We start from the raw sequence: 25,792 nt of genomic DNA on the forward strand, positions 1-25,792 counted from the left end.
AACTCTTGTAAATATTGGCCCTCATTCCGAGTTGATCGGTCGCAAGGCGAATTTAGCAGAGTTACACACGCTAAGCCTACGCCTACTGGGAGTGTATCTTAGCTTCTTAAAATTGCGACCGATGTATTCGCAATATTGCGATTACAAACTACTTTGCAGTTTCTGAGTAACTTCAACCTTACTCTGCCTGTGCGATCAGTTCAGTGCTTGTCGTTCCTGGTTTGACGTCACAAACACACCCAGCGTTCGCTCAGACACTCCCCCGTTTCTCCAGCCACTCCTGCGTTTTTTCCGGAAACGGTAGCGTTTTCATCCACACGCCCATAAAACGCCGTGTTTCCGCCCAGTAACACCCATTTCCTGTCAATCACATTACGATCGCCGGAGCGATGAAAAAGCCGTGAGTAAAAATACTATCTTCATTGTTAAATTACTTGGCGCAGTCGCAGTGCGAATATTGCGCATGCGTACTAAGCGGATTTTCATTGCGATGCGATGAAAAATACCGAGCGAACGACTCGGAATGAGGGCCATTATCTGTATAAATTCAGAGATGGACGGAGACATCCGAAAATCGCAGCTGGGTGATTTTAAGATGTCTGCGCGCACACAGCGCCCGCAGTATGCAAGCGATCATGATGCGATTGCATCGCTGGGTGGTGCCACATATACTGGGCGGCCTTGCCCTGCGCTGGGCGGCTCCCAGCATGCGATTTTAGTGGTTGCAGTAAACTGCGGCCAACTCTGAATAACCCCCTATAATCCATAATTTCTAATGACATCATTTGAGTTTTTATTAGGAAAACTGGCATATTCTAAATTAGGGTGTAGTACGGCTGACCGGCGGTCAGCTTACCGACGCCGGGATCCCGGCAGCATACCGACGCCGGGATCCCGGCGGGGAGGGGCGAGTGCAGCAAGCCCCTTGCGGGCTCGGTAGCGACCTGCGGTCGCCACGGGTTCTATACCCACTCTATGGGTGTCGTGGACACCCACGAGTGGAAATAGTCCCTGTTGGTCGGCATGCCGACTATCGGGATAGTGAGCCATCGGGATGGTGGAGGAGGTCATGTGACTGTCGGTCAGCTGACCGCCGGTCACATGAATACCACCCCTAAATTATTATAGAGAATCATTTCCTAGAGCTACAGCTTTATGAACTCAATTTAAAGCAGCAATTCTACATGTTTTTTTCTTCTAAATAGCAAGTGAAGTACCCTCCAAGGAGGCATCTGATAGTCATATATATCAGCTAGGCTGAGAAACATCATTATCTCCTTTTTAATACCTATCTGTATGGCAAACAAACAATGCATGCCACAGGTTCATAAATCTCAGCATATTATGTGATGGCAGAGGGGTGAGAAGGATGCGGAGGATGTCACAGTGCATAATGCAGGCATAAAGCACATTATCTGGCTGCCAGATACAGACTACTGCCCAGACACAGTTTCTTAGTTTTCAGCGTGTCACATGAAGGCAGAGGAGGAAGAACAAGGGCAGACAGCCGCAGTAAAAAATAGAGCTCAGAGAGTCATTCCAAATACTCTGATGCAGACAACTTACCGCAGACTTTTCATTGCAGCGGGCAATGAAGTCATGTGCTTCCATTGTGGTGTTTATGCTCGCTAACGTGAGATTTAAGATGTTCACATCATTCAGACAATTATTAGCAAGACAATAGTCAGCCTTCTGTGTACCGGACATCTCTGAGAGGGCTTCAGCCTAGTGGAAAGAAAATGTTCAATAAATAATCCATCATGTAGCTAGTATTGCATGCTAGTTTATAACTACAATGAAATCTCATTTACAAATATTCTTCTCACACAAGTCAGTGGCAAATGCGGCCCATAAGGTAAGGATACACCTGGATTGGTGAGGCCACCCTGCACACCTGACTCCGGAGGTGGAAGGTACTCAGCAGGGGATGGTATTGGGATCCCGGTGCTTGGAATGCCGACAGTCAGAATACTGACAGCAGCATCCTGGCGCGCATGATCTTGACACCTATTTGGTGAGTAATGACCCTAACCCTCCTTTCCTGCAGCCTGACCCTATCCCCCCCACCACCACCACTCAGCCTAACCCTAATCCTCCCCGGTGGTGCCTAACCCTAATCCTTCCACCCCGCAGCCTAAACCTAACCCTCCCCCACAGCCTAACCCTCCGAGGTGGTGCCTAACCCTAATCCTCCCTCCCTTCAGCCTAACCCCCTCATTTTGGGGGTTCCGGCATTCGGGATCCCAACACAGGCATTTTGATCCATGTTGGAATACCAGCGTTGGCATTCCAAGCAGTGTCTGGATTCCGTTGTCGGTATTGCGACTGCTGGGATACTGAATGCCTTGCAGTTACGTAGTAGTATAGGTTGCCCATTCTGTGACATTCCTGCTCCCAGGACTGCTATTGTTGGAAAGGTATTGGAAATTTATGGAGCTACAGCTACAGATGTGTCCTCTTACTTCCTTCCTGCAGTCGCGCTAAACAGCCCTTGAAGCCGCGCCATGCCGTGGCAGGACTCAGTAGCACCTAGCATCTTTTTTTGCGTAATTTTTTTGTGAAAATGCTTCCTAGATGCAAAGTAATGTAATAAGAAGCACAAGCAGCTTCTGCTGATTCAAATGATATGCAGCATGCCTATATTCTGTGTGTAATTGCAGCTCTATCTGCATCCGAAATGCCACGTTACAGTGTGTTCCAGGAAAAAAATGCAGCATAACATTTTGTATGCAAATACAGTCGCAGTCACACACAGACTATAGGAATGCTGCATTTCATTTTAATCAGCGGAAGCAGATGATTTTAGAATAAACTCCTTGTGACATTAGAATGCAACGCTGTTTTTATTGCTTGGTCGTTTTGATCAGTTTGGTGTACAGTATATCTGTATTCGATGCAGATGTCACGCTTGTGATTGACATCACAACTCTAAAATATAGAAAAAATAACTCTAAAAAAAAAAAAAAAATACAATTTTCAGGGTATTTCATGTCTCTAATATATGGCAGCTTTTGTCCGTCAAGTGGTAGTCAGAACAGGTCAATGTTCTGTCGTTTCTGGAAAATATTAATAGTAACCATTTGTAATCTGAGATTCAGCAGAGAGTACCAAAAGTAAAGGGGCATTTGCAATAGGTTCAATAACTGTACCATAAAACTACAGAAGAGTCAGTGAAAATAATAGATCAAGGGGGAGCTGTAGATGTAGAATATCTAGACTTTAGTAAGGCATTTGACACTGTCCCACATCGCAGACTGCTAAATAAACTTGAAAATGTGGGGGTTGATTATAAAATAGTTAAATGGATAAGAACCTGGTTGCAGGATAGGAAACAGACAGTTGTAGTAAATGGAGTGCAATCTATGGAGGGAAATGTTACCAGTGGAGTACCCCAGGGATCTTTACTCGGACCAGTTCTCTTTAATATCTTTGTTGGTGACATTGCAAATGGCATTGAAGGGAAAGTATGCCTTTTTGCAGATGATACAAAGATATGCAAGAGGGTAGACACACCAGGAGGGGTAAACCAAATGATTGATGACCTAGCTAGGCTTGAAAAATGGTCAAGAACATGGCAACTACAGTTTAATGCTAAAAAATGAAAAATCATGCACTTGGGTCTCAAAAACCCAAAGGCTAAATATAGTATCAAGGGTACGATAATGGAAACTACTGAGGAGGAAAGGGATTTAGGAGTCACTATTTCAAGTGACTTAAAGGCAGGAAAGCAATGCAACAAAGCAATGAGAAAGGCAAGTCAGATGCTTGGTTGCATAGGGAGAGGAATCAGTAGCAGGAAAAGAGAAGTAATAATGCCACTGTATAGGTCATTGGTGCGGCCTCATCTGGAATACTGTGTCCAGTTCTGGAGACCATATCTCCAGAAAGATATAAATACATTAGAAAAACCTGTAAAGTAAAATTTAAGTTAACAAGCCGGCATATGGTGGCAGAAAAAAGAACGGCTATATTCAACTGACGATAACCTCAAAAAACATTAAAACCCAAACGATCCTAATTTACCACAAACCATACATAGGTAATAGGTGCCCGACTCAGACCTCCACGCTGACTGCCCACCCGGATGGGTGATGACGCTGCCCCCTGATGGGTGATCTAGTGGCCTTAAAAGTCAATGGAGGTGAGTGCACCTAAACCACACCAATACTGTAAACAACTGAAACTAACCAGTCAAACTACAACCTGCCGTTCTTTTCTGCCGACAAATAGCCAACGATAACACACGCTAACAATTCAGAGCCAAGGCACTCCGTGCCAAAACCTCTACCAAATGGGGTGGGAGGGCGGGAAGGAAAACCAGCAGCAAGAGAGACCAAGCTAGGCTATACATCCCTATATATACTGATCCCTCCCCTCTCTACCATTGGCTGTACTTTTCATCACAGTTAGGTCCACCGCTCCCAGGAGGTTTAACTCTCTCCATTGCTATGCTGTCATTTCGCTCTCCTAAACCTCCTAATGATAGTGTATGGACCCTTATTCAAAAGTAAAGCATTCAATACCTTTAATACCAAGAAATAATGACACGGAGACTTGAATTTGGCAGAAAATTGTTAGCTATTTATTGTACCCTAACCATTAGAAAAACCTGTAAAGTAAAATTTAAGTTAACATGCCGATTCACCTGGCATATGGTGGCAGAAAAAAGAACGGCTATATTCAACTGACGATAACCTCAAAAAACATTAAAACCCAAACGATCCTAATTTACCACAAACCATACATAGGTAATAGGTGCCCGACTCAGACCTCCACGCTGACTGCCCACCCGGATGGGTGATGACGCTGCCCCCTGATGGGTGATCTAGCGGCCTTAAAAGTCAATGGAGGTGAGTGCACCTAAACCACACCAAAACTGTAAACAACTGCAACTAACCAGTCAAATTACAACCTGCCGTTCTTTTCCGCCAACAGCGAAAGACTCTTCCCCAGAGTCTTCGCACCGCCACCATACCCTCATCCTAACTCCTGCAACACCAGAAATAGATCCTCCAGGAAAAACAGCATCCCCTCCTTGGACAGATGCACACCATCAGGCCGAAAAAGGTGACTGTCACGAAACCGAATACTAGGGTGGCGAACCACTTTCCCTCCGTGGGCCAACACCCACTTCGCCACCGCCGCATTCACCTTTTGCCTGGCCTCATCAATCGGGCGACCGTCCGCCACTCCTTGCCAACGCAACCTTGGCACCATCATAGAGAACACCAAGACACAATTGGTCCACGCTGCGGCCACACTGGCCAGATCCTCCATCATGGCCCACCGCAGCTCCAAAGATGTCCTCTTCCCCAGATCGTTGCCACCTAAATGGACAACCAGCACCCGAGGGACTCCATGCTCGCTGACCTGACCGACCAATCTATTCTTCAGATTTTTCCACATCATCCCCCGCCAACCAAGCCAACGAACGCCATGAGCCCTAGGAAACATCTGTACCCCCTCCAAGGTCAAAAACCTGGCTGCCCAGTAAACATAAGAGTGGCCAACCACCCAGATTGCCAAATCGTCTTCTACCCAACCTGAAGAGAAGGAAAGGAGTAAAAATTGGTTAATAAGTATCCTAACAGGAGTATTAAACGCATTAACCTGAAGGATCTGCCAAAAGAAAAAATGGGGTTTTCGTGTCTTGCAGAAGTCACGGCCTAGCCGATCTAAACAAGCTTCCAGCCAATCGAAGCAACATAAACACACAACGGGTAAAATAAAAATAATATAAGGAAAATAAAACGGTGGGGGGGGGGGGTATAAAATGGGAAAAAACATGTAAGAACTCAGCTGGAGGTGAAAGCGTAAAAACCTGCTGAGGGACTTTGATTTGAACTGATCAGCCGAATTGTAGATTAGAATTCAGTCCGTCAAGTCAGGCAAAAAATCGCAAAAGAACTCCAGACCCCCGCTGCCAGCAGCGGCGAGTAGCTAATCCCTGAGTAGGATGAACAGGGGAGACAAACAGACACACTACACAAGGACGTACTTAACTTAACAACATGAACTTATACAACGACTAATAAAACTGAACTGTTAGTCAAACAAACAACTTATGGAACTGGGCGAATATATCGTCTGTAACTTGACGACTTCCATCGCCCACCGCCTGGATTTCCGCAACGGAAAACCCCGCCGACGCAGCCGACGTCGCCACCCCGATATGGAAAGAATGCGTACCGAAAGCAGCGGGTGAAAGGCCCAAGCTCGCCAGACAGCGACTCAACATCCAACGAAACTGATATTTCGTCAAAGGTAAACCGTCATAATGCAGCAACCACGACCCCTGCCCACCGGGCCGAACCGCTGCATATTTCGATGCCAACCTCACCGGGCAAATGCTCTCCTCCAGCGACGGGACCAAGGTGACCCATCGCCCTCTACCTACCTGGTCCATCTTAGAGCGACGCAATCTGCACAGCAAGGACCTCTCACCCACCACCATGTCAACCAGAAGCATGCGCAAGTCTGCCCGCTTAGATGGCGCTACCAGCTCCGAAACCCGAAAGGCTCCGTGGTAAGCCATGGAGAACGCCAACCGGAACAAAAGCGATTAAAAAATTGACGATGCGATCCCGCCAACCACCTCGATGACAGCCGGTAGTAAGGCCGCATCGATGGGCCGACGCCTATCAGGCGGCGTTGGCGCCACGCGCGCCCACCCTTTCATTACCTTAACCAGAAACCCGCTCTTCGTCAGGTCAGGGACACCCTTGATTTTATTAAAAAACGAAATCCCTGCCAAGTACCGGGACACCACCGCTCTGGACCTACCCGTGACAAAAAGCTGCCAAATAAAAGAAAGCATCATCCGATGCCCGCTCTTACCTTCTTGGCTACGTCCTCGGACAAACTCTCCTCCTCTCGCTCCAAGCTTGGCCGTAAGCCTTGAGCGTGTTCGGAGCCACTGACCGCATCGCTAGACCCTCCAGTCCGGTCCGATCACCTGCCAGACATAACCGGGACATTGAAACCCCCGCTCATCGGCCTCGGGTGCCAACAAGCGAAATCTCTCCCACTGACCGCGGGACAACGCGTCGGCAATTCCGTTCTCAAGTCCTGGCACATGCTGCGCGCGAAACCATACATTCTTATGCAAGCATGTCAGCAGCAATCGCCCAAGCACCCTCAGAACCACCAGCGACTTCGCCCTCTGGTTATTGATCGCATGCACCACGCCCAGATTGTCACATCTAAACAAAATGCTGCGATTAGCCAGATGATCGCCCCAAACCTCTAGCGCCACCATAATGGGTAAAAGCTCCAGCAGCAAAAGGTCCTTAGTGAAACCTTCACGCTGCCATTCCTCAGGCCACGAGGCCACGCACCAAGACCTCTCTAGGTAGCAACCGAACCCAGAGGAACCCGCCGCATCGGTAAACAGCTGTAACCGATCGCTGTCGACTGTCGGGGCCAGCCAGATACGCACTCCGTTGAAATCCTCCAGGAACGAGGCCCATACGGCCAAATCCCTCTTAATCTCGGAGGACAAGCGGATGAAATGATGCGGCCTGGCACACCCAGCCGTCGCCCTTTCCAGCTTTCGGCAGAAAACCCTGCCCATCGGGATCACCCGACAAGCAAAGTTCAAAAGGCCCAGCAAGGACTGCGCCTGCCTCAGCGTGACTTTGCGCGACCGCACGAACTGGCAGATAACCTCGCGGAGCTTCGCAACCTTGGCCTGAAGAAGGCGACACGATCCCGCCACCGTGTCAATTTCAATCCCCAAGAACGACAAACAGGAAACCGGCCCCTCCGTTTTATCCTCGGCCACAGGAACGCCAAAGTGAAAAAACAGCGCTCGGAAGCTGAACAGCAAGATGCTGCAGCGCGGCGAATTCGCCGGTCCCACACACAGGAAATCATAGAGGTAATGCGCAACTCCATGACCCCTGAAGAAGACTCCACGCACCAATGTAAAAATGTGCTAAACCGCTCAGAAAACGAACAGGAAACGGAACATCCCATCGGCAAACATTTGTCAATGAAATACTCTGCTCCGATTCGAAAACCCAGAAAACGGAATGAGTCCGGATGCAACGGGAGCAACCGAAAAGCGGATTCCACATCGATCTTAGCTATCAGGGCACCAGGGCCGTAACTACTAACCAACTCCAGCGCCTCATCAAACGACTGGTACACCACCGAGCAGTGAGCCGGTGGTATCGCGTCGTTGACCGACGACCCTGACGGGTAAGAAAGATGCTGAATGAGCCGAAAGGCACCTGGAGTCTTCTTGGGGACTACCCCCACTGGGGATATGACCAAGTCATTCACTGGGGGCGATCTAAACGGGCCCTCCATCCTACCCATGCGCACCTCTTTATCCACTTTCTCGCGCAAAATGGACGGCAAGGCGCGGGCGGACTGCAAATTCCGGAGAGCCTTAACATAGACTTCGCCCGCAACAGGCAGGCGGAAGCCAAACTTAAAACCTTGAAACAAAAACTGGGCGTCCGTACTATTCGGATACCAGTCCAACCATTTGGACATGGCGTCCAAATTAATTGGCGTTGGGGCCCTGCGTAGCGATCCCGTTCGCGCCGGGTCTTGCGTAGCTTTGCTTTCCCCTCGCGCCTTGCCGGTTTCCCTTAAAACAGTTGGAGGCTGGGTGGAAGCCGCCACACTGCAAGCACGAATGTCGAAACCGACACTGCTTGCCGAAGGAACAGGTCGCGTTATTAAACGCGAAGCACTTCCCCTTCGCGGCGGCCTGCCCACTTCTGCGGACGGCCAACCTACCTTTCTTCCCCTGTCCCCCTTCCGCGTTACTCCCTTGGGCGGACGACCCCGCGCGTAGCCCGTCCGCCGCCGTATTCCAGGGCTCCTTTGCGGTTTGAGAAGCCCGGGTGACCTGGAGCCAGACTTCCACGTCCTTGCAACCGAAGTCGATAATCTGTAAGCAGTCCTGCTTCTCTCGGAACTTCTCATCATACATTCGCCATTCGAGACCTGCCGATGTGCGCTGCATATCGTGTATCAAGTGCAGGTATCGTATGACGTTCATATGTTCGTCAGGCCTATCTTCCAGATAACACGCCGCAAAGACGCAAAAACCGGCAAGCCAGTTGTCGAAAGTTTGGAAAGCTTCAGCTCCGATGCCTTTCTTAGCCATCGCTGCCTTATACTCCTTTTTCGCGTCCTTATTCAGCACGAACATATCCACATAGTCGCCCCTGCAGATCTTCCTACGGCAGCTATCCCGCAACCCCCTCAAAACTGCCGTATAATCACAGTGGACTACCCCAGGCAAATTGCGGCGCTTCTTGGCCCTGCGAGCGTCCTCGCTAAGCCGCTTGCGTCTCTTCCGCCTCTCCTGCTGACCTGCCGCCCTCTTGGCGTACTTCGTCGCACGCTTTTTTGCCCTAGTCGTGTTACTGACGTCGGACGCTTGCGACGACAGGGATGAAGAAGAGGAGGAACTGAGAGAACTGGAGCGCGTGCTGGACCCCGATGCCGGCTGGTCAACCTCACCTGACGCTGACGACTGCTCGGACAGGACGTCTGCCGGTGTGGAAACTTTGAAATCCTCATCATCGCTGGAGTCCAGCTCCGCCACTCCGCGATCCCCTGAAAAAGAAAACAAAGCACGGGACCCGGAAGCCACTCCCGGGGCATGCCTAGCACTCCGGGGCAAAGACGTCCCCACCTCGCGACCGCTCTCCGTCCGTACCGGACGGTGTCCCAACTGCGCCGCGGCTGCCCCCAGGTCACGGCAAGCGCGCGCTATTCGCTGAGCCGCTGACCCGTGCTGCGTACCGGACGCCCCCGCCGGAATGCCTTGCTGCCCCCGGGGACGCTGCTGCAGCCAATGGGCCCAATGCCGCCACCACCGTCGACAGAGCTGACACCAGTTCACTGGAAGCCACCTGACTTCCCCAAAATTCATTGCCGGCCCCAGCGGGAGCCCCAACCGAAGCCGGCGAACCTCTCCTGACCCGCCGGCCGGCAGTCGCTGACAAGGGGCCCCACGACTCAAGCCCCGCCCGTCTCGCTGGTGAGCCGCTGGCCCCCCTGATTACCATTGGCGGGGTCCCCCACCAGTCATCATGCCTAACCGGCACCTGCCGGCCCGCCCTACTGCTGCTGCGCCTGGCACCCGCCCCCCCTGCGCTCGCCCTCCCCCCGCAGGCTGGAGCTCCCCCCGTCTGCCGGGAAGGCATCTCTGCGGGGCTCAATGCCGGTGCTCTCTATCCTACGTCGCCCCCCCGCCGCCGTTCCCCGCCGGACTCCGGCTGTAAGGGAGGCAGCAGGGGAGACGCTGATACTGGCGGCCGGCATCACTCCGCGGCCGTGGCAAGGGGGATGGGTGGGAAGATGTAATGGGAGCACCCGGAAGCCACCCGCTCTGGCGTGCATGCGCGCGCCCGTGGGTGCCTGTTCTCGGCAACGGCGCCTCACCCTCGAGAATCGAAGGTGAAGGCCGATGCCCGGCCACCTCCGGACGGCTCCCCCGTGTCGCCGGCCCCCCCTGCCGCCCGCGGCCGGAGGTACACACCGGACCAGAAGCCAGGGGCAGGGAAGGCCGGGTCCGCCCAGCCACCGCCGCGCGGGCACCCGCGCCGGGGGACGGGGAACGGGCAGGTGAGCCTGCCGGCCCATCCGTAGACCCAGCATTCCGGCCAGGAGAGCGGTAGCGCGCTGGGGTCCCGGGAGATCGAAGGGGGCGAGAGGCGGCCATAATCCCCAAAAAAATTTATTATGAGAGAGGAGGGTGAAAGGCTCAGTACTGTTATAACAGGGAACACTACGAACAGTAGAAGTGGAAATTGAATTTCCAACCAGCTAGCTAAACAAACTAGAGCAAGTGCAAAATCTGTCACACTCACCAGAAGGAAAACCAGCAGCAAGAGAGACCAAGCTAGGCTATACATCCCTATATATACTGATCCCTCCCCTCTCTACCATTGGCTGTACTTTTCATCACAGTTAGGTCCACCACTCACAGGAGGTTTAACTCTCTCCATTCCTATGCTGTCATTTCGCTCTCCTTATAGTGCAAACAGAGAATAGGGAAAGGCGGGTTCTTTACCGGAAAAATGCTCTGCGCTCCAGAAATCACTTACAGTTAATTCATTGATTAATTAAGTGCAGTCTAGCAAGGAGAATAATTGACTCAATGAGGCTTGACTTTTCTTGAAAAGAAAATATTTTATCAGACAATTAATACCACAAAAAACACATAAGACAGACAATACATAAATATATAGCAGTTTAAAAATCAGAGGTTTCCACCTCTTGCATATGTGAACAGAAACACTGTATCTAACTTTGTAAACGTGCTGTTTAAAACAGCATACAATGGGGTAAATTTACTAAGGTCCCGATTTTGACCGAGATGCCGTTTTTTCTTCAAAGTGTCATCTCGGTAATTTACTAAGCAATAATCACGGCAGTGATGAGGGCATTCGTAATTTTTTGGAAGTCCAACAAATAAATTACGAATGAATACACCATCGGTCAAAACGCGGCTGTTTAACTATGAATCTCGGTAATTTACTAAGAAGTGCAAAGCAAAAAACAAACAAACACTGCCGTGAAAAATTACAACTCGTAAAAAAGTGCTAAAAAAAAACAGACCTGCTTTTTTTTTCCGTGATTGGATAGGCATGCACGGATCCATGAGTTCCGTGCATGTATATCAGTGGGAAGGGGTGGGAAAGTGGTTATTTTCCAAAAAAAAATTGCGTGGGGTCCCCCCTCCTAAGCATAACCAGCCTCGGGCTCTTTGAGCCGATCCTGGTTGCAGAAATATGGGGAAAAAATTGACAGGGGTTCCCCGATATTTAAGCAACCAGCATCGGGCTCTGCGCCTGGTCCTGGTTCCAAAAATACGGGGGACAAAAAGAGTAGGGGTCCCCCGTATTTTTAAAACCAGCACCGGGCTCCACTAGCTGGACAGATAATGCCACAGCCGGGGGTCACTTTGATATAGTGCCCTGCGGCCGTGGCATCAAAAATCCAACTAGTCACCCCTGGCCGGGGTACCCTGGGGGAGTGGGGACCCCTTCAATCAAGGGGTCCCCCCCTCCCAGCCACCCAAGGGCCAGGGGTGAAGCCCGAGGCTGCCCCCCCCCCATCCAATGGGCTGCGGATGGGGAGGCTGATAGCCTTTTGTGATAATGAAAAGATATTGTTTTTAGTAGCAGTACTACAAGGCCCAGCAAGCCTCCCCCGCATGCTGGTACTTGGAGAACCACAAGTACCAGCATGCGACGGAAAAACGGGCCCGCTGGTACCTGTAGTACTACTACTAAAAAAATACCCAAAAAAAGACAAGACACACACACCGTGAAAGTAAAGATTTATTACATACATGCACACAAACATACATACATACTTACCTTATGTTCACACGAGGGTCTGTCCTCTTCTCCAGTAGAATCCAAGGGGTACCTGTAGAATAAATTCTACTCACCAGATCCCGGGTCCCAGGGTCCTCGGGGCATCCATTTGTAATCCACGTACTTGCAAAAATAAGAAAACGGAAAGCCGAGCCACGAACTGAAAGGGGCCCCATGTTTTCACATGGGACTCCTTTCCCCGAATGCCAGAAACCCACTCTGACTTCTGTCTAAGTGGGTTTCTTCAGCCAATCAGGGAGCGCTACGTTGTAGCACCCTCCTGATCGGCTGTGTGCTCCTGTACTGTCTGACAGGCGGCACACGGCAGTGTTACAATGTAGCGCCTATGCGCTCCATTGTAACCAATGGTGGGAACTTTCTGCTCAGCGGTGACGTCACTTTAGGTCAACCGCAGGGCAGAAAGTTCCCACCATTGGTTACAATGGAGCGCATAGGCGCTACATTGTAACACTGCCGTGTGCCGCCTGTCAGACAGTACAGGAGCACACAGCCGATCAGGAGGGTGCTACAACGTAGCGCTCCCTGATTGGCTGAAGAAACCCACTTAGACAGAAGTCAGAGTGGGTTTCTGGCATTCGGGGAAAGGAGTCCCATGTGAAAACATGGGGCCCCTTTCAGTTCGTGGCTCGGCTTTCCGTTTTCTTATTTTATGCAAGTACGTGGATTACAAATGGATGCCCCGAGGACCCTGGGACCCGGGATCTGGTGAGTAGAATTTATTCTACAGGTACCCCTTGGATTCTACTGGAGAAGAGGACAGACCCTCGTGTGAACATAAGGTAAGTATGTATGTATGTTTGTGTGCATGTATGTAATAAATCTTTACTTTCACGGTGTGTGTGTCTTGTCTTTTTTTGGGTATTTTTTTAGTAGTAGTACTACAGGTACCAGCGGGCCCGTTTTTCCGTCGCATGCTGGTACTTGTGGTTCTCCAAGTACCAGCATGCGGGGAGGCTTGCTGGGCCTTGTAGTACTGCTACTAAAAACAATATCTTTTCATTATCACAAAAGGCTATCAACCTCCCCATCCGCAGCCCATTGGATGGGGGGGGACAGCCTCGGGCTTCACCCCTGGCCCTTGGGTGGCTGGGGGGGGGGGACCCCTTGATTGAAGGGGTCCCCACTCCCCCAGGGTACCCCGGCCAGGGGTGACTAGTTGGATTTTTGATGCCACGGCCGCAGGGCACTATATCAAAGTGACCCCCGGCTGTGGCATTATCTGTCCAGCTAGTGGAGCCCGGTGCTGGTTTTAAAAATACGGGGGACCCCTACTCTTTTTGTCCCCCGTATTTTTGGAACCAGGACCAGGCGCAGAGCCCGATGCTGGTTGCTTAAATATGGGGGAACCCCTGTCAATTTTTTCCCCATATTTCTGCAACCAGGATCGGCTCAAAGAGCCCGAGGCTGGTTATGCTTAGGAGGGGGGACCCCACGCAATTTTTTTTTGGAAAATAACCACTTTCCCACCCCTTCCCACTGATATACATGCACGGATCTCATGGATCCGTGCATGCCTATCCAATCACGGAAAAAAAAAGCAGGTCTGTTTTTTTTTAGCACTTTTTTACGAGTTGTAATTTTTCACGGCAGTGTTTGTTTGTTTTTTGCTTTGCACTTCTTAGTAAATTACCGAGATTCATAGTTAAACAGCCGCGTTTTGACCGATGGTGTATTCATTCGTAATTTATTTGTTGGACTTCCAAAAAATTACGAATGCCCTCATCACTGCCGTGATTATTGCTTAGTAAATTACCGAGATGACACTTTGAAAAAAAAACGGCATCTCGGTCAAAATCGGGACCTTAGTAAATTTACCCCAGTGTTTCTGTTCACATATGCAAGAGGTGGAAACCTCTGATTTTTAAACTGCTATATATTTATGTATTGTCTGTCTTATGTGTTTTTGTGGTATTAATTGTCTGATAAAATATTTTCTTTTCAAGAAAAGTCAAGCCTCATTGAGTAAATTATTCTCCTTGCTAGACTGCACTTAATTAATCAATTAATTAATTCTAAGTGATTTCTGGAGCGCAGAGCATTTTTCCTTTATTTGTGTCTCAATTTGTTGTTCAGCCTAACCAGCTGTTTTGCTCAGCAGCCCCAAGGTCGCGATTTTTGTATTGACTACCATCCGGCAAATTATTATTATATATTGCATTTAGCGCCAGATATATACAGTTTGAGATTAATCTCCAGCTGTATTTACATATAAGTTTTTACGTTGGGTTCTTTACCGGGTTGAAGTTGGGGTTTGCTGCCAGTAATTCATCATATGTAGCATACACTATATAAGGGCCGTAATACTCCAAAATCCATGCAGCGCTGGTTCCAGCAACTGTTCCGCAAGAAGCTCCTGGGAAAACAAATAGTTATTATCTTTTATCAGCCAACGCACAATGTATGTATTGCCATATATGGGGTAGGCATAGAGACAAGTAGTACAGCGGAAGTACAATGCACAATGGCATGAATACAAGCTATTACAATAAAACTGCAGACAGGGAGAGATGAGTACAGTGGCAAGGGTAGGGCAACTCGCTGTGGCTTGTAGGGGAAGGCAGTGGTGAGTCCCATGGGGAGAGGGGGGATGCTAAACAGCTTTGCATGATCCTGTACCCATAGTATGGATGAGCAAACGGAATCACAGACACTTTTGGGGACATGAAGAAGAAAGATAAGCACCACTGGTAGCAAAGATAGTGCAAAGGGAAGTCGAGACTTCGGCGGGCTTGGCTGCTGGGGGTGTGGCCACAGGAAGGGGTGCAGCTACATCCCCTCAATAAGTACATATCACTGGTGCGTGCTGCCACTTCTTACCAGTGGGGCATGGCCATGACCTAATTAGGGTGTGTCTGTGCCTCCAATGTACTCTCTAGTCCCAACAGAGGCCCAGGCCTGGATCATCTAGCTTCCCCCTTCTGCCCCTGAGGGGAGATGGCAAGAGAATACAGTAGATGGCCCTTCTCAAGAGGGATGACCAAATGGAGGGTGAACATGGGGAGATTACCATGAGGAAAGGTGGGATATGAGTGAATAGGATGGCTAGTAGGCTTCCAGTATAAAAATGTGTTAGACTGGTAGAATGTCTGATTTGGAGAGGGTGGTGCTGTGGGTGAAATCTTAGAAGCGGCGTGAGGGGAAGTGGCCAGATTGAGGTGAAGCAGAGGAGGAGCTGAGGGGGGCAGGGTGGAGTGTGGACAGAGATGAGGCTGGAGATTTTGGTGAAGGAGGAGAGATAGGGGCAGATGTACTAAGTCTTGGAGAGAGACAAAGTGGGCAGAGATAAAGTACTAGCCAATCAGTTCCTAAATGTCACTTTTCAAACACAGCTTTTAACATGACAGTTAGGAGCTGTATGTCTGGTACTTTATCTCTGTCCACTTTATATATATCCAAGGCTTTGTACATAGACCCCTGAGGGTTTATATATATGAGGGTGAAGAGGGCATCCAGTACTTTACCGTCCATGTGAACTGCAATTGGGAACGGTAACCTGAAGCATGGCAAGCGAAACGAGCCATGCAAGGGGATGGAGACAGATGATTTTTCTGGTAGTCCCCCGCAGACCTGGAAGAGTGGGCACCTCTTCCGCATCCTGCCCTCTTGCTAGTCAAGTGGGCAAAATGGGGAGATTATTATAGAGACTTGGGGAGGGGTGTTGGTTTAGTGACGAGTCTCAATAGAAACACATCTAATGAAGTGATTAGCCTGAGTCCGCCCCATCGCCTCCCACCTGCATCTCCTCTCCGAGCTTCTCCTGAAGAGGAACATTATAAGGTAGGCAAGTATAGCCTGTATTCCGTTGGCGGTGTAATGGGTTTTCAGTTAGGTATTTGCATGCCGGAAACTCCAGTGATGTAATTAAGCATTGGGATGTACAGTATCCACATAGGCATACATTGCATATAGCCAGCAAGAGGCGGGGGGGGGGGGGGGGGGGGGGCAGGGGTATGTGAGCCTCACATACAGTACACAGCACTTGTAGTTTGCAGTGGCATTTTTATATGCACGCATAATGCCAGTCCAATAGGATACACAGCACAGCCATGTTCTCTTTTCCACATTACCTGTTAATGCTATTCTGTTTAAATTATAGGAATGTATCTGGTTATACACGGCTGTTTTTTGATCATCATCCAGATCACCATATACCTCACTGAACAGCATTACCCTGCATTGGACAGAGAAGCACAAATGAAGAAAGAAACCACAGTGACACAACTGCTTCAACTTGTTTTTTTAAAGGCTTCTGTACATTTAACATACACTATAAAAGTAATCTCATATATAAGGCTATACATGTTTTCAGAATGTAAATATATAACTGAATATTTAATATTTATTCATGTGAGGTGGTTAAGAATTTAGAGCTAACATTTTTTTTAATAGAGCTTGTGTCTTGCTTGAATACCTAAACCTACAGTAATGTAAGCGGACATTTTGGGGGCTACAATACCATAGAGCCTGTTGTGAAACTACATATCCCAGCATGCCCTGACACAGTTTTGCTGTCAGAGAATGCGAAAGCTGTGTCAGGGCATGCTGGGATGTGTAGTTTCACAACAGCTGGAGGGCCGCAGTTTGGACATGCCTGTACTACAGTAAGAACCAGTGACATCACTGGGGTGCTGACTGGTTTATATTTTTGAGGACCTGGTTCCTAGTGAATTGATTGGCTCCATTCCCTGTGAATATTAGCTCAGCCCACAATATTGGGCGCCTCCACTCTCTATACAAGAGGTAACAGGTTCACTTTAATCTCCATTATTTCATTAGAAGCTACAATATTTTTCATACGTTTCCACCCTTTTATTAAATAAGCGAATGGTGCCATTTTAGCAGGTTTTCATTGCGTGTCCAATAAACAAAAAGCAAGTTCATTAATTCATTTTTTTAAATTGGTTGCCATGGGCAACAACTCCACTGGCTCACTTATCCACACTTTTCACTGCTTCATGAATAGACCCCAAAATCTGTTGTGTGCTCGCAAAATATTTTGATGCCCTTATTGCACAATGTACACTTCCTTCCAGTACAGGAAGGACAATGATCGTCTATATAACTGCACCAACAAAAGTTCTGCTGCGTGCACATTCTGCCCTATATGACTTAGATTCAGCTCTAGATGGACTTACATATATCTTTGGCTTTCACAGTCCATGTTTATCGGTAATTGTGCGATTTCCTTGGTGGAAATGGAAATAAACGCAATTTTACAGTTGTCGGTAAACCATATGTAGTCCTGGAGAGTTCGCAGATTTACAATGATTATTTGGAAGATTGTTTCAAACAACAAAGCACGAATGGAGGTATCTGGCAGGTATTTCATATTATTCTACACAGTGGAGACAAGAAAAAATAGAAAATTGTTATTCATATATATCTTGTACTATCTTGAATGAGGACTGTTCACACTGGGTACACACTAGACAATATATTAATGGTACAGCTGGGGAACAATATAATGTGCCATGTGATGGCTGGTGTGTACACACACAGATATATTGCATTGGTCACACAGCGTGGCAGATACAAAACATCTGAAAGATATTTTGTGCACATCTGCCCCTGTGTACGGGTGACCAACCGACTGACCCATATGTTGGCTGCAGGAATCAGCAACAATTACGTCACAACTGTTTTCTGTGGCCAGGCGTATTGATTGGCCAATTGGTAAGTGTGTATGATGTGCTGCATGCTTAGGTAATTGTCCACCTGGACAATCCATTGGCCATGTGTGTACACCACATTAGATTAGTACTAGTGCCAAATATAAATACAGTACTATAGTATATAGGGGTCTATTGATAAAGCAGTGAAAACAGTGGAGAAAAGGACCAGTAGAGAAGTTGCCCATAGCAACCAATCAGCTTTGAAGGAAGTCTTAAGCAAGTACATTCTATAAAATGTAAGGGAGATACTAATTGGTTGCCATGGGCAACTTCTCCACTGGTCTGTTTCTACACTCTTTTCACTGCTTCATGAAAAAAAACCCCCATAGAATGAAGTTTCAATGAGAGATGTGCTACGTCTTGGAGAGTGATAAAATGGTAAGAGATTTGGGGGTCTATTCATGGAGCAATGAAAAGCCCTTTATCAGTGATTGCAGGGCTTTTCACTGCTATCTCCTATTCATAGAAGGGGTTAGTACCATGGAGAAATCACTGATTTCTCCAGCGGTGCCACTGCTCCGTATCAGGTTTGCTTCCCCATACATTAGCATGCTCAGCTTTCTGTTTCGCTTCTTACAAAAAAGATCTCCAGTTGAGGTTGGCGTAAGGAGGCTGCAGAGTGGAGAAGAGCAGCGGTGACCATAGTCTCCGCCCCCTTCTCCCATGCTGGCCAATCAGGCGCACCATGGAAAGAGAGTGTCAGAGAAAAAAAATCTGCCCCTTCTCCCTGTGCAACCGCCCCGCCGGGACACTGAGCATGCTAGTGTTGGTTTACAGTAGTTTATAATTGTGACTGTTGGCTTGCTCTGGAGACAAATCTGTACTGCACATGAGCGAATAACTGGGAAAATGGCCACCATTTTCCCAAGTGATTTCTCCGGCATCAGCTACACCAAAACGGGGCTGTCGATAGGTAAGTGATTTAATATGGATGCAGGGTGTGTAGTGTGGGGTCCCCTGGACCCAGGGGCCTGTGCACTTCACCCATTATAAAAATGCCTGTTACATTCTTACAGCATATCTCCCAACATTTAGCATACAGAAAGAGGGACCTTTATGTGCGGTGAAGTCACACCCTCCCAAAAAGGGGGCATGACCTTGGGAGAATGACGACAATTGGGAGTTATGTTACAGGTTATATATCATTTATAGGGCCCATTAGTTTCCAAAAAGGTTTCATCCTTAGGCCCATATCTATCAAGTCTTGGAGCGTAATAAATTGCATGGTGATAAAGTACCAGCCAATCAGCTCTCAACTGCCATTTTTTAAACATAGCCTGTAACAGGCAGATAGGAGCTGATTGGCTGGTACTTTATCACAGAGCAATTTATTACTCTCCAAGGCTTGATAAATGGGGGCCTTAGTCATTTCATTTATCTGTGATATAATTTTCTGCAAATAGGAGACTGATCCAGTTAACCCTGCGCAGCTGTAATAAGATGCTTTTATATATTGCACTACAGCGTATGCAGAAAAAATGTATGGAAGGAATGAAACAATGTAAACAGTATGAGAACTAAATTACAGTAAATGACTAAAACAAGTAACCATTTCTGAATAATAATTAATTATAATAATATTAATAATAATCTCCTATATAATAGCCCAGATCTGTGACTTTGTGATTCATTTGCTAACGCTGGGCGGAGTCACAACACTGGGCGGAGTTAGTCAAATGAGTCACAGATCTGGCCAAATCTATAGGAGACTAGGAGCAGAAGCAGATAGTATGGGCATGGCACAGGCAGGGGTGCACACCTCCCAGCTTTCTGCAGGAGCTTTCTTCAGGCAGAAGGAGGGACACACACTCAGCGAAAAGGGGGCGTGGCTTCACGGGAGGGCCCCCGTTTTCGTCAATGAGGGGGCATGCCCAGCACTCTGTGAGCTGCTGGCATGCCCCCAGGGGCTGATTATGAGTCCGGGGGGCCCAGGGCACTTGAGACAGGGGAGCCCTATCTCATTGCTGTGCCTGCTGTGGGTTGGGGGCGTGGCCTAATCGCGGGACGCGAGGCCACGCCCCCTTACGCAAATTCCGGTTTTTTTGTTTTGTTTTTTTTTTACATGGAATTTTGGCCCCTCAGCTAGGGGTAAATCCAGAGGGGGTGGTCGCTCCCCTCTACACACCCGCACAGGCAGAAGAAAGCAGGGAGACTGCTGCCTCCCTGCAACACCACAGACCTGCCAATACGCAGCAGCGTGTGCTGACAGTAGCACAATGCTGCCGTTGTTGCTGGCAGGATGGGGGGCGGGGGGGGGGGCTTCTGAGCTGGGACAGAGCTACTCGAGCCGGGGGGCCCCCTAAAACTGTGGGGCCAACGGTACGTACCCCCTGCCCCCCCCCCCCTTAATCCGGCTCTGCTGCTGGAACCCCCCCTTAATCCATACCCCCTGATGCCCCCTCTCCCTCTGTCTCCACTATTCACCGCTGCTCTGCTAAGCAGAACAGCGAGTACAGGAGCTTTCCAACTGACCCCCCCGTTACCGCGGGACACTGCGACCCGCGGGTGGGACAGCGGGACAGACCCCAAAAAATGGGACTGTCCCGCGAAAATTGGGACATTTGGGAGGTATGGGGGTGTGTGAGGGGGTATGCCGTACAGACAGACGGGCACCGGCTCACTGTGTGCTTGACCCCCCCCCCCTCTCTGGCGCGGAGGAGCGTCACTTTCTGGCACACTCCACGCTTCTTAGCTGCAGTTTTGTGGGGCACCTGCCGCTGTGCAGGTTCCGTACTGCCTCTGTTATCTCCAGCCCCGGCAACCCCACCGCTAGCTGCAGCGCTGCCACCCACAGTGAGGTGCGCCCAGCTCCTTCACACACTTTAGCCGGCAGGTAACGCTGCAGAAGTCCGAGCTGCTTGCAGGCTCCGACCCCCTCCTCCCTCTAGCCGCAGCATCTCCTGGGGGCTAACCAGTCACTCCCAGTCTCCCCTTACCACAGTGCCCGGCAGCTGCGCGAGGTCTGCGGTGTGTGACTGAGGAGGGGGGGAGGGATGTGGACGGGCAGAGGAAGCAGGACTCCAGCCTAAGAGAGTCAGCCATGCCAAGTCTCCACCAGCAGCAGATCCCAACAGGTTGGAGTGGAACAGCAGCAGCCAGTAGCAGTGACTCCGGTAAGACACATCTGTCTGTCACCACTGTTTTGTCCCTAATACCAATCTCTCCCGTGCCCTGTGTTCTGTCATGTCCCTGTCACCCCTGGCCTTGCCCTGCCACCCTTATCCTGGCCCTTTCACCCTTATCCTGGCCCTGTCACCCTTATCCTGGCCCTTTCACCCTTATGCTGGCCCTGTTACCCTTATGCTGGCCCTGTTACCCCTATCCTGGCCCTGTTACCCCTGTGCTTGCCCTGTCAACCCTATACTGGCCCTGTCACCCCTGTCCTGTTCCTGCCACCCCTACCCTGGCCTGTCACCCTTATCCTGTCCCTGTCATTTCTGTCCTGGCCCCGTCGCCCCTGTCCTGGCCCCGTCACCTCTTTTCTGACCCTGTCACCCCTGTCCTGGCCCCGTCAACCCTGTTCTGACCCTGTCACCCCTGTCCTGGCCCTGTTACTGCATACCCTCCAACTACCTTTTTGGCAGGTACAGTACCCGCAGCGCCTCCAGACCTCTCCCCAATGCACCACACCTCTGCACCTTCCCCTCCACCACATGCGGCACTCCACCCCTCCCCCACATGCTGTGCCTCCAGACCCCCTACACCACCCGCGGCTCCCACTCCTCCGCCCCTTCACCACCCACAGCACCTCCAGGCCCCCTCCACCATCCACCCCCTTTATATGTCTCCCCCCACACCTGCCCCCCTCCACCCGCAGCATCTGCAGACACCCTCCTCCATCCGCGGTCCCCCCCTCACCCACCCCTCCCCCACCCATGGCACCCCTGCACCTGCCCCTCCACCACCTGCAGCACCTCCGGACCTCTTTCCCTATGCGCCGCACCACCCGTACCTGCCCCTCCCCTACCCATGGCGCCTGCGGACCCCTACCCCACCCCCGGCACTCCCGCCCCTTCCCATCCCACAGCACCTCCGGAACCCTTCACCCATCCACAACATCCCCACACCTGCCCCTCTCCCACCCATGGCACCCCTGCCCCTCCCCCACCTGCAGTGCCTCCGGACCCCTCCCCAATCTGCATCCCCCACTCCTCTGCCCCTCCCCCACCCGCAGCACCTCCCGACTCTTCTCCATCCGGGCCCCACCCCCACTTTTGCCCCCCCTCCACCTGCAGCATATACAGACACCATCCGCAGTCCCCCCCGCACCCGCTACATTCTGTACATCGTGCCCTGCAGGTGCTGTTCATGCAGTCGCAAGGGGCTGCGCCTCCTTCACCATCGCACGCCCTTTCATTGTGCAATATTTAACCACTAACAAAGGAATGCAGGTAATACTTTATATAATACAAATATTGAACCCCAGAAAGGCATGCAAGGGTTAAGGGGGCTTTGCCCCTTGCGACGGTGTGAAGAGCGCCCGTAGGGCGCGATGAAGCACCTAGTAATAATAATAATTCTTCACAGTATTGTGTTATAATGGATGTAAGACTGTAACTCTCATGAAGAGAACAGTATATAGAGACATAACTGTATGACTGAGGAACTCACCACTTGGGCCACCCTGGTACACTCTGTCATAAATGATACGACCTCCGCGTAGTTAAACTTTGCTACTTCCGCCATGATCTGGACTGCCAGTGTTGTGTCTTGGACTGCTGTCCCATTTGCGAATAAGTTGCCCATTTGTTTGCCAGACAAAGAACCCAAGGCGTCATACTGGTAGATACAAGAATTGTAAAGATAACATAAATGAAATGGATCATGTAGAAAATGTCATCATTAGGAAATTACTTAATGAATAGCTAATTTGCAAATAAAATTTATTTTCATATCTAAAAGCATTCTACAGTAGATTGACAGCATGCTCCGTGCCGATATGAAGCATTGCTCCGATAATGTAATGTCACATTACACTCACGATGATAAATACTTGATTCTGCTTATACAGATTTTGAGAATATTTCTGGCAAATGTCAGATATCAAATATACTACTGTACTGTATATACTATCAGCTTCTATAATGCAATGCACTTAGGGATCTATCATATGCATATTTAAATGGGACAGGTGGGGAAGTGGGCGGGTTAAGGCACGAGGCGGGGTAGAGTTAGGCATTAAGGGGGAGGTTAGCCATAGTTGACACGCCCCGAGGGTCAGCCCTAGCCGCTACCCCCTGGACATTTAGGGTAGGGGGCGGTAAAATTACTTACTCCCTACGATGTCGGCATCTTCACTGTCGGAATGCCGCTGTCAGTCATGTGACCACCGGCATTCCGACCGGCAGTATGTCATACCAAATCCATTTAGACTAATAGGAGAGAGCTGGTAAGTGTGAGTGATATGATTATTTGCAGGCATTAGTATCAGAGCTGACACACTAAGTTAATGCGACGTACTGAGAATGCATCGGTAGCAGACTTTGGCGCATGCACATAAATTCAAAAACATTGGCATAGTGCCATTATCTCTACTTTTATAGGCATCATAATGAAGGTGTAGGGAATAGAGGGTCTAATTCAGCATGGATCGTAGATGCCCGAAAAATCGCACATCTACGATCCATTACCCTGACATGCAGAGGGGACACCCAACACAGGGCAAATCCGCCCCGCTTGCCGGCTCCACCCCCCCCCCTACACACACACAAACATGTGAAAGCATCGCACGGCGGCAATGCTTTCGCATGTTTAGGGTAGCCCTATGCCTACGCAGCCTAGCTGCCAAGGCAGGCGGCTACCCGCCATGTTTCGGGATGCAGCGGGTGCGTGTGATGTCATTCAGATGCCGCGGTCCACCCCACAAACAGTCCGGACATGCCTGTGTTGTCCGGACCGCACCCCCCCAATGCTGCCGCGACGCCCCCTAAACGGTGAGTCAATGCCCCCCTCAGGCCCCAGAAATGCCTCTGCCTGTCAATCAGGCAGTGGCCTTTGTACAAGTGAGATGCCGTTGCATCTTACTATGTGCGCACGCGCGCTGCGGCTGCTGCACGTGCACACACTTCATAGGGCTACAGCATATGAACCATGCTGAATTAGGCCCAGAATGTTATCTAGAAGCTAAAATCACCTGTCTGTTATTATTTTGGGGATTTGTAGCTTGATTTTGAGTTCGATTTTCAGTTTGAATGTTTGTAAATCAGGGGATCGTACGTTCGTTTATGTGAAGGTACCACTACCTATGTTTTGCAGATATTCGATTTTGAGTGGGGTTTGGTTTTATATTAGATTTTACATCGATTTTGCCATTAGTAAATCTCCAAACACCATTGTGTGATTGATTGACAAGTAGCACTGCACTTCCAATAGGAAGTCACTGCCAGTCGCAGTGAAGTCACTGGAGCTGAGGTGCCAAATTTGTCCTGGGGGAGGGGCTGCAGCTGATAGGGAAAATCCGCCACTGATGCTCATCCAAGCCAGAATTGATTCAACTAACATAAGGTTGCTGATGGTTACATTACACGTACCGCATTGAATTTGGCGTTAAACATTTTAAATTCGTTGAATGGTACAGAGTTGGAGAAATTCATGAAAACGTTGACGATGTAATCTGTACTGTCAGTATATAAACTGGGGCAGACATCTGTGGGGACAAGATAAAAGAGGGTTATGAGATGTATTTTCATGTATTTAAAGAACAGTGCCAAATGTGATAATATAAGGACCATAAATCAGTCATTATGTTGCGTTACCCGTGGAGCCATCATAATTGTAGTTTAGGTATTTCAACATCTTATCAGACAGGGCAGTGACTGTATCACTAGACAACTGGTCATACACGCTGCTGAAAGCACCAAAGCTGTGGATTGGGAGAAACATAAATTACTGTACGGTTTTTGTTTTTACTTCCATTGCTTCCTACCTTTTTATTTTATTTTATTAGTTTATGTAGAGAAAAACTGAAGCTTTGGAACTGCAGGTTAACGCAGAAGACGGCAATAGGACTTCATCAGAGCCTGCATTATATATGCAGTGGTCACTTTCCAAGTAACACTAAGAATTGTCTACCTGCTGGGAGTTCCTTAATCAGCAGAGAGGAAAAAAAGTGCGAGAACGCAATAGCAGAACGCAACCAACTACTAATTGTCATTGCTCGCTCTCGTGGGAAAGTAGCGATAGCCAATATCTGACTAATTGTTATAAGTAGCAACTCCATCCTTAACAGTACAGTATATCGCTCAGCTTAACACTCGTATATGTTCCCCTAAGACATGAGTCTTCAACCTGCGGCCCTCCAGATGCTGCAGAACTACACATCCCAGCATGCCCTGCCTCAGTTTTAAGATGCCTTAATAGCAAAACTGTGGCAGGGCATGCAGGGATGTGTAGTTCCATCCACAACAGATGGAGGGCCACAGGTTGAAGACCCATGCCCTAAGACATTTACGCACTGAAACCCATGGAGTCACGCAGGGACGTTTTAACAGAGGTGGTCCTGTGTGCAGACTACAGGTGGGCCCCCTCCTCTCCACGGCGCAGTAGGCTATGGCATTGTGCTAGAGTCTACTGCACATGTGCAGGTCTCCGGAAACATGCTGCCCACTGAGTTCCAGAGACTAATCACTATTGCGCATGCACAGCGGCTAATTTAGTGGTGATTTTTTGCCGTGGATGTGGTACTCTGGAAAGGGGAGTAATGAAACAGAATGTGCGGTATGGGACCCTTTGCCCCCTGGGGTCAGT

General features: G+C 49.4%; 1 protein-coding gene across 1 annotated transcript; it reads right to left on the reverse strand.

The window, feature by feature from the left end:
• Positions 1-14,590: 14,590 nt before the first annotated feature.
• On the reverse strand, positions 14,591-24,902 carry LOC134944249 (uncharacterized). Its single transcript, XM_063932834.1, has 6 exons — positions 24,802-24,902; positions 24,577-24,692; positions 22,658-22,825; positions 17,510-17,709; positions 16,442-16,545; positions 14,591-14,727 (listed from the first exon to the last, which is right to left on the reverse strand). The coding sequence occupies exons 1-6, from the start codon at positions 24,839-24,841 to the stop codon at positions 14,591-14,593; spliced, it is 765 nt and encodes a 254-aa protein (XP_063788904.1). The 5' UTR covers positions 24,842-24,902.
• Between the last annotated feature and the right edge of the window lie 890 nt (positions 24,903-25,792).

Source organism: Pseudophryne corroboree, chromosome 7, assembly GCF_028390025.1.
Source record: "Pseudophryne corroboree isolate aPseCor3 chromosome 7, aPseCor3.hap2, whole genome shotgun sequence".
NCBI classification, from domain to species: domain Eukaryota; kingdom Metazoa; phylum Chordata; class Amphibia; order Anura; family Myobatrachidae; genus Pseudophryne; species Pseudophryne corroboree.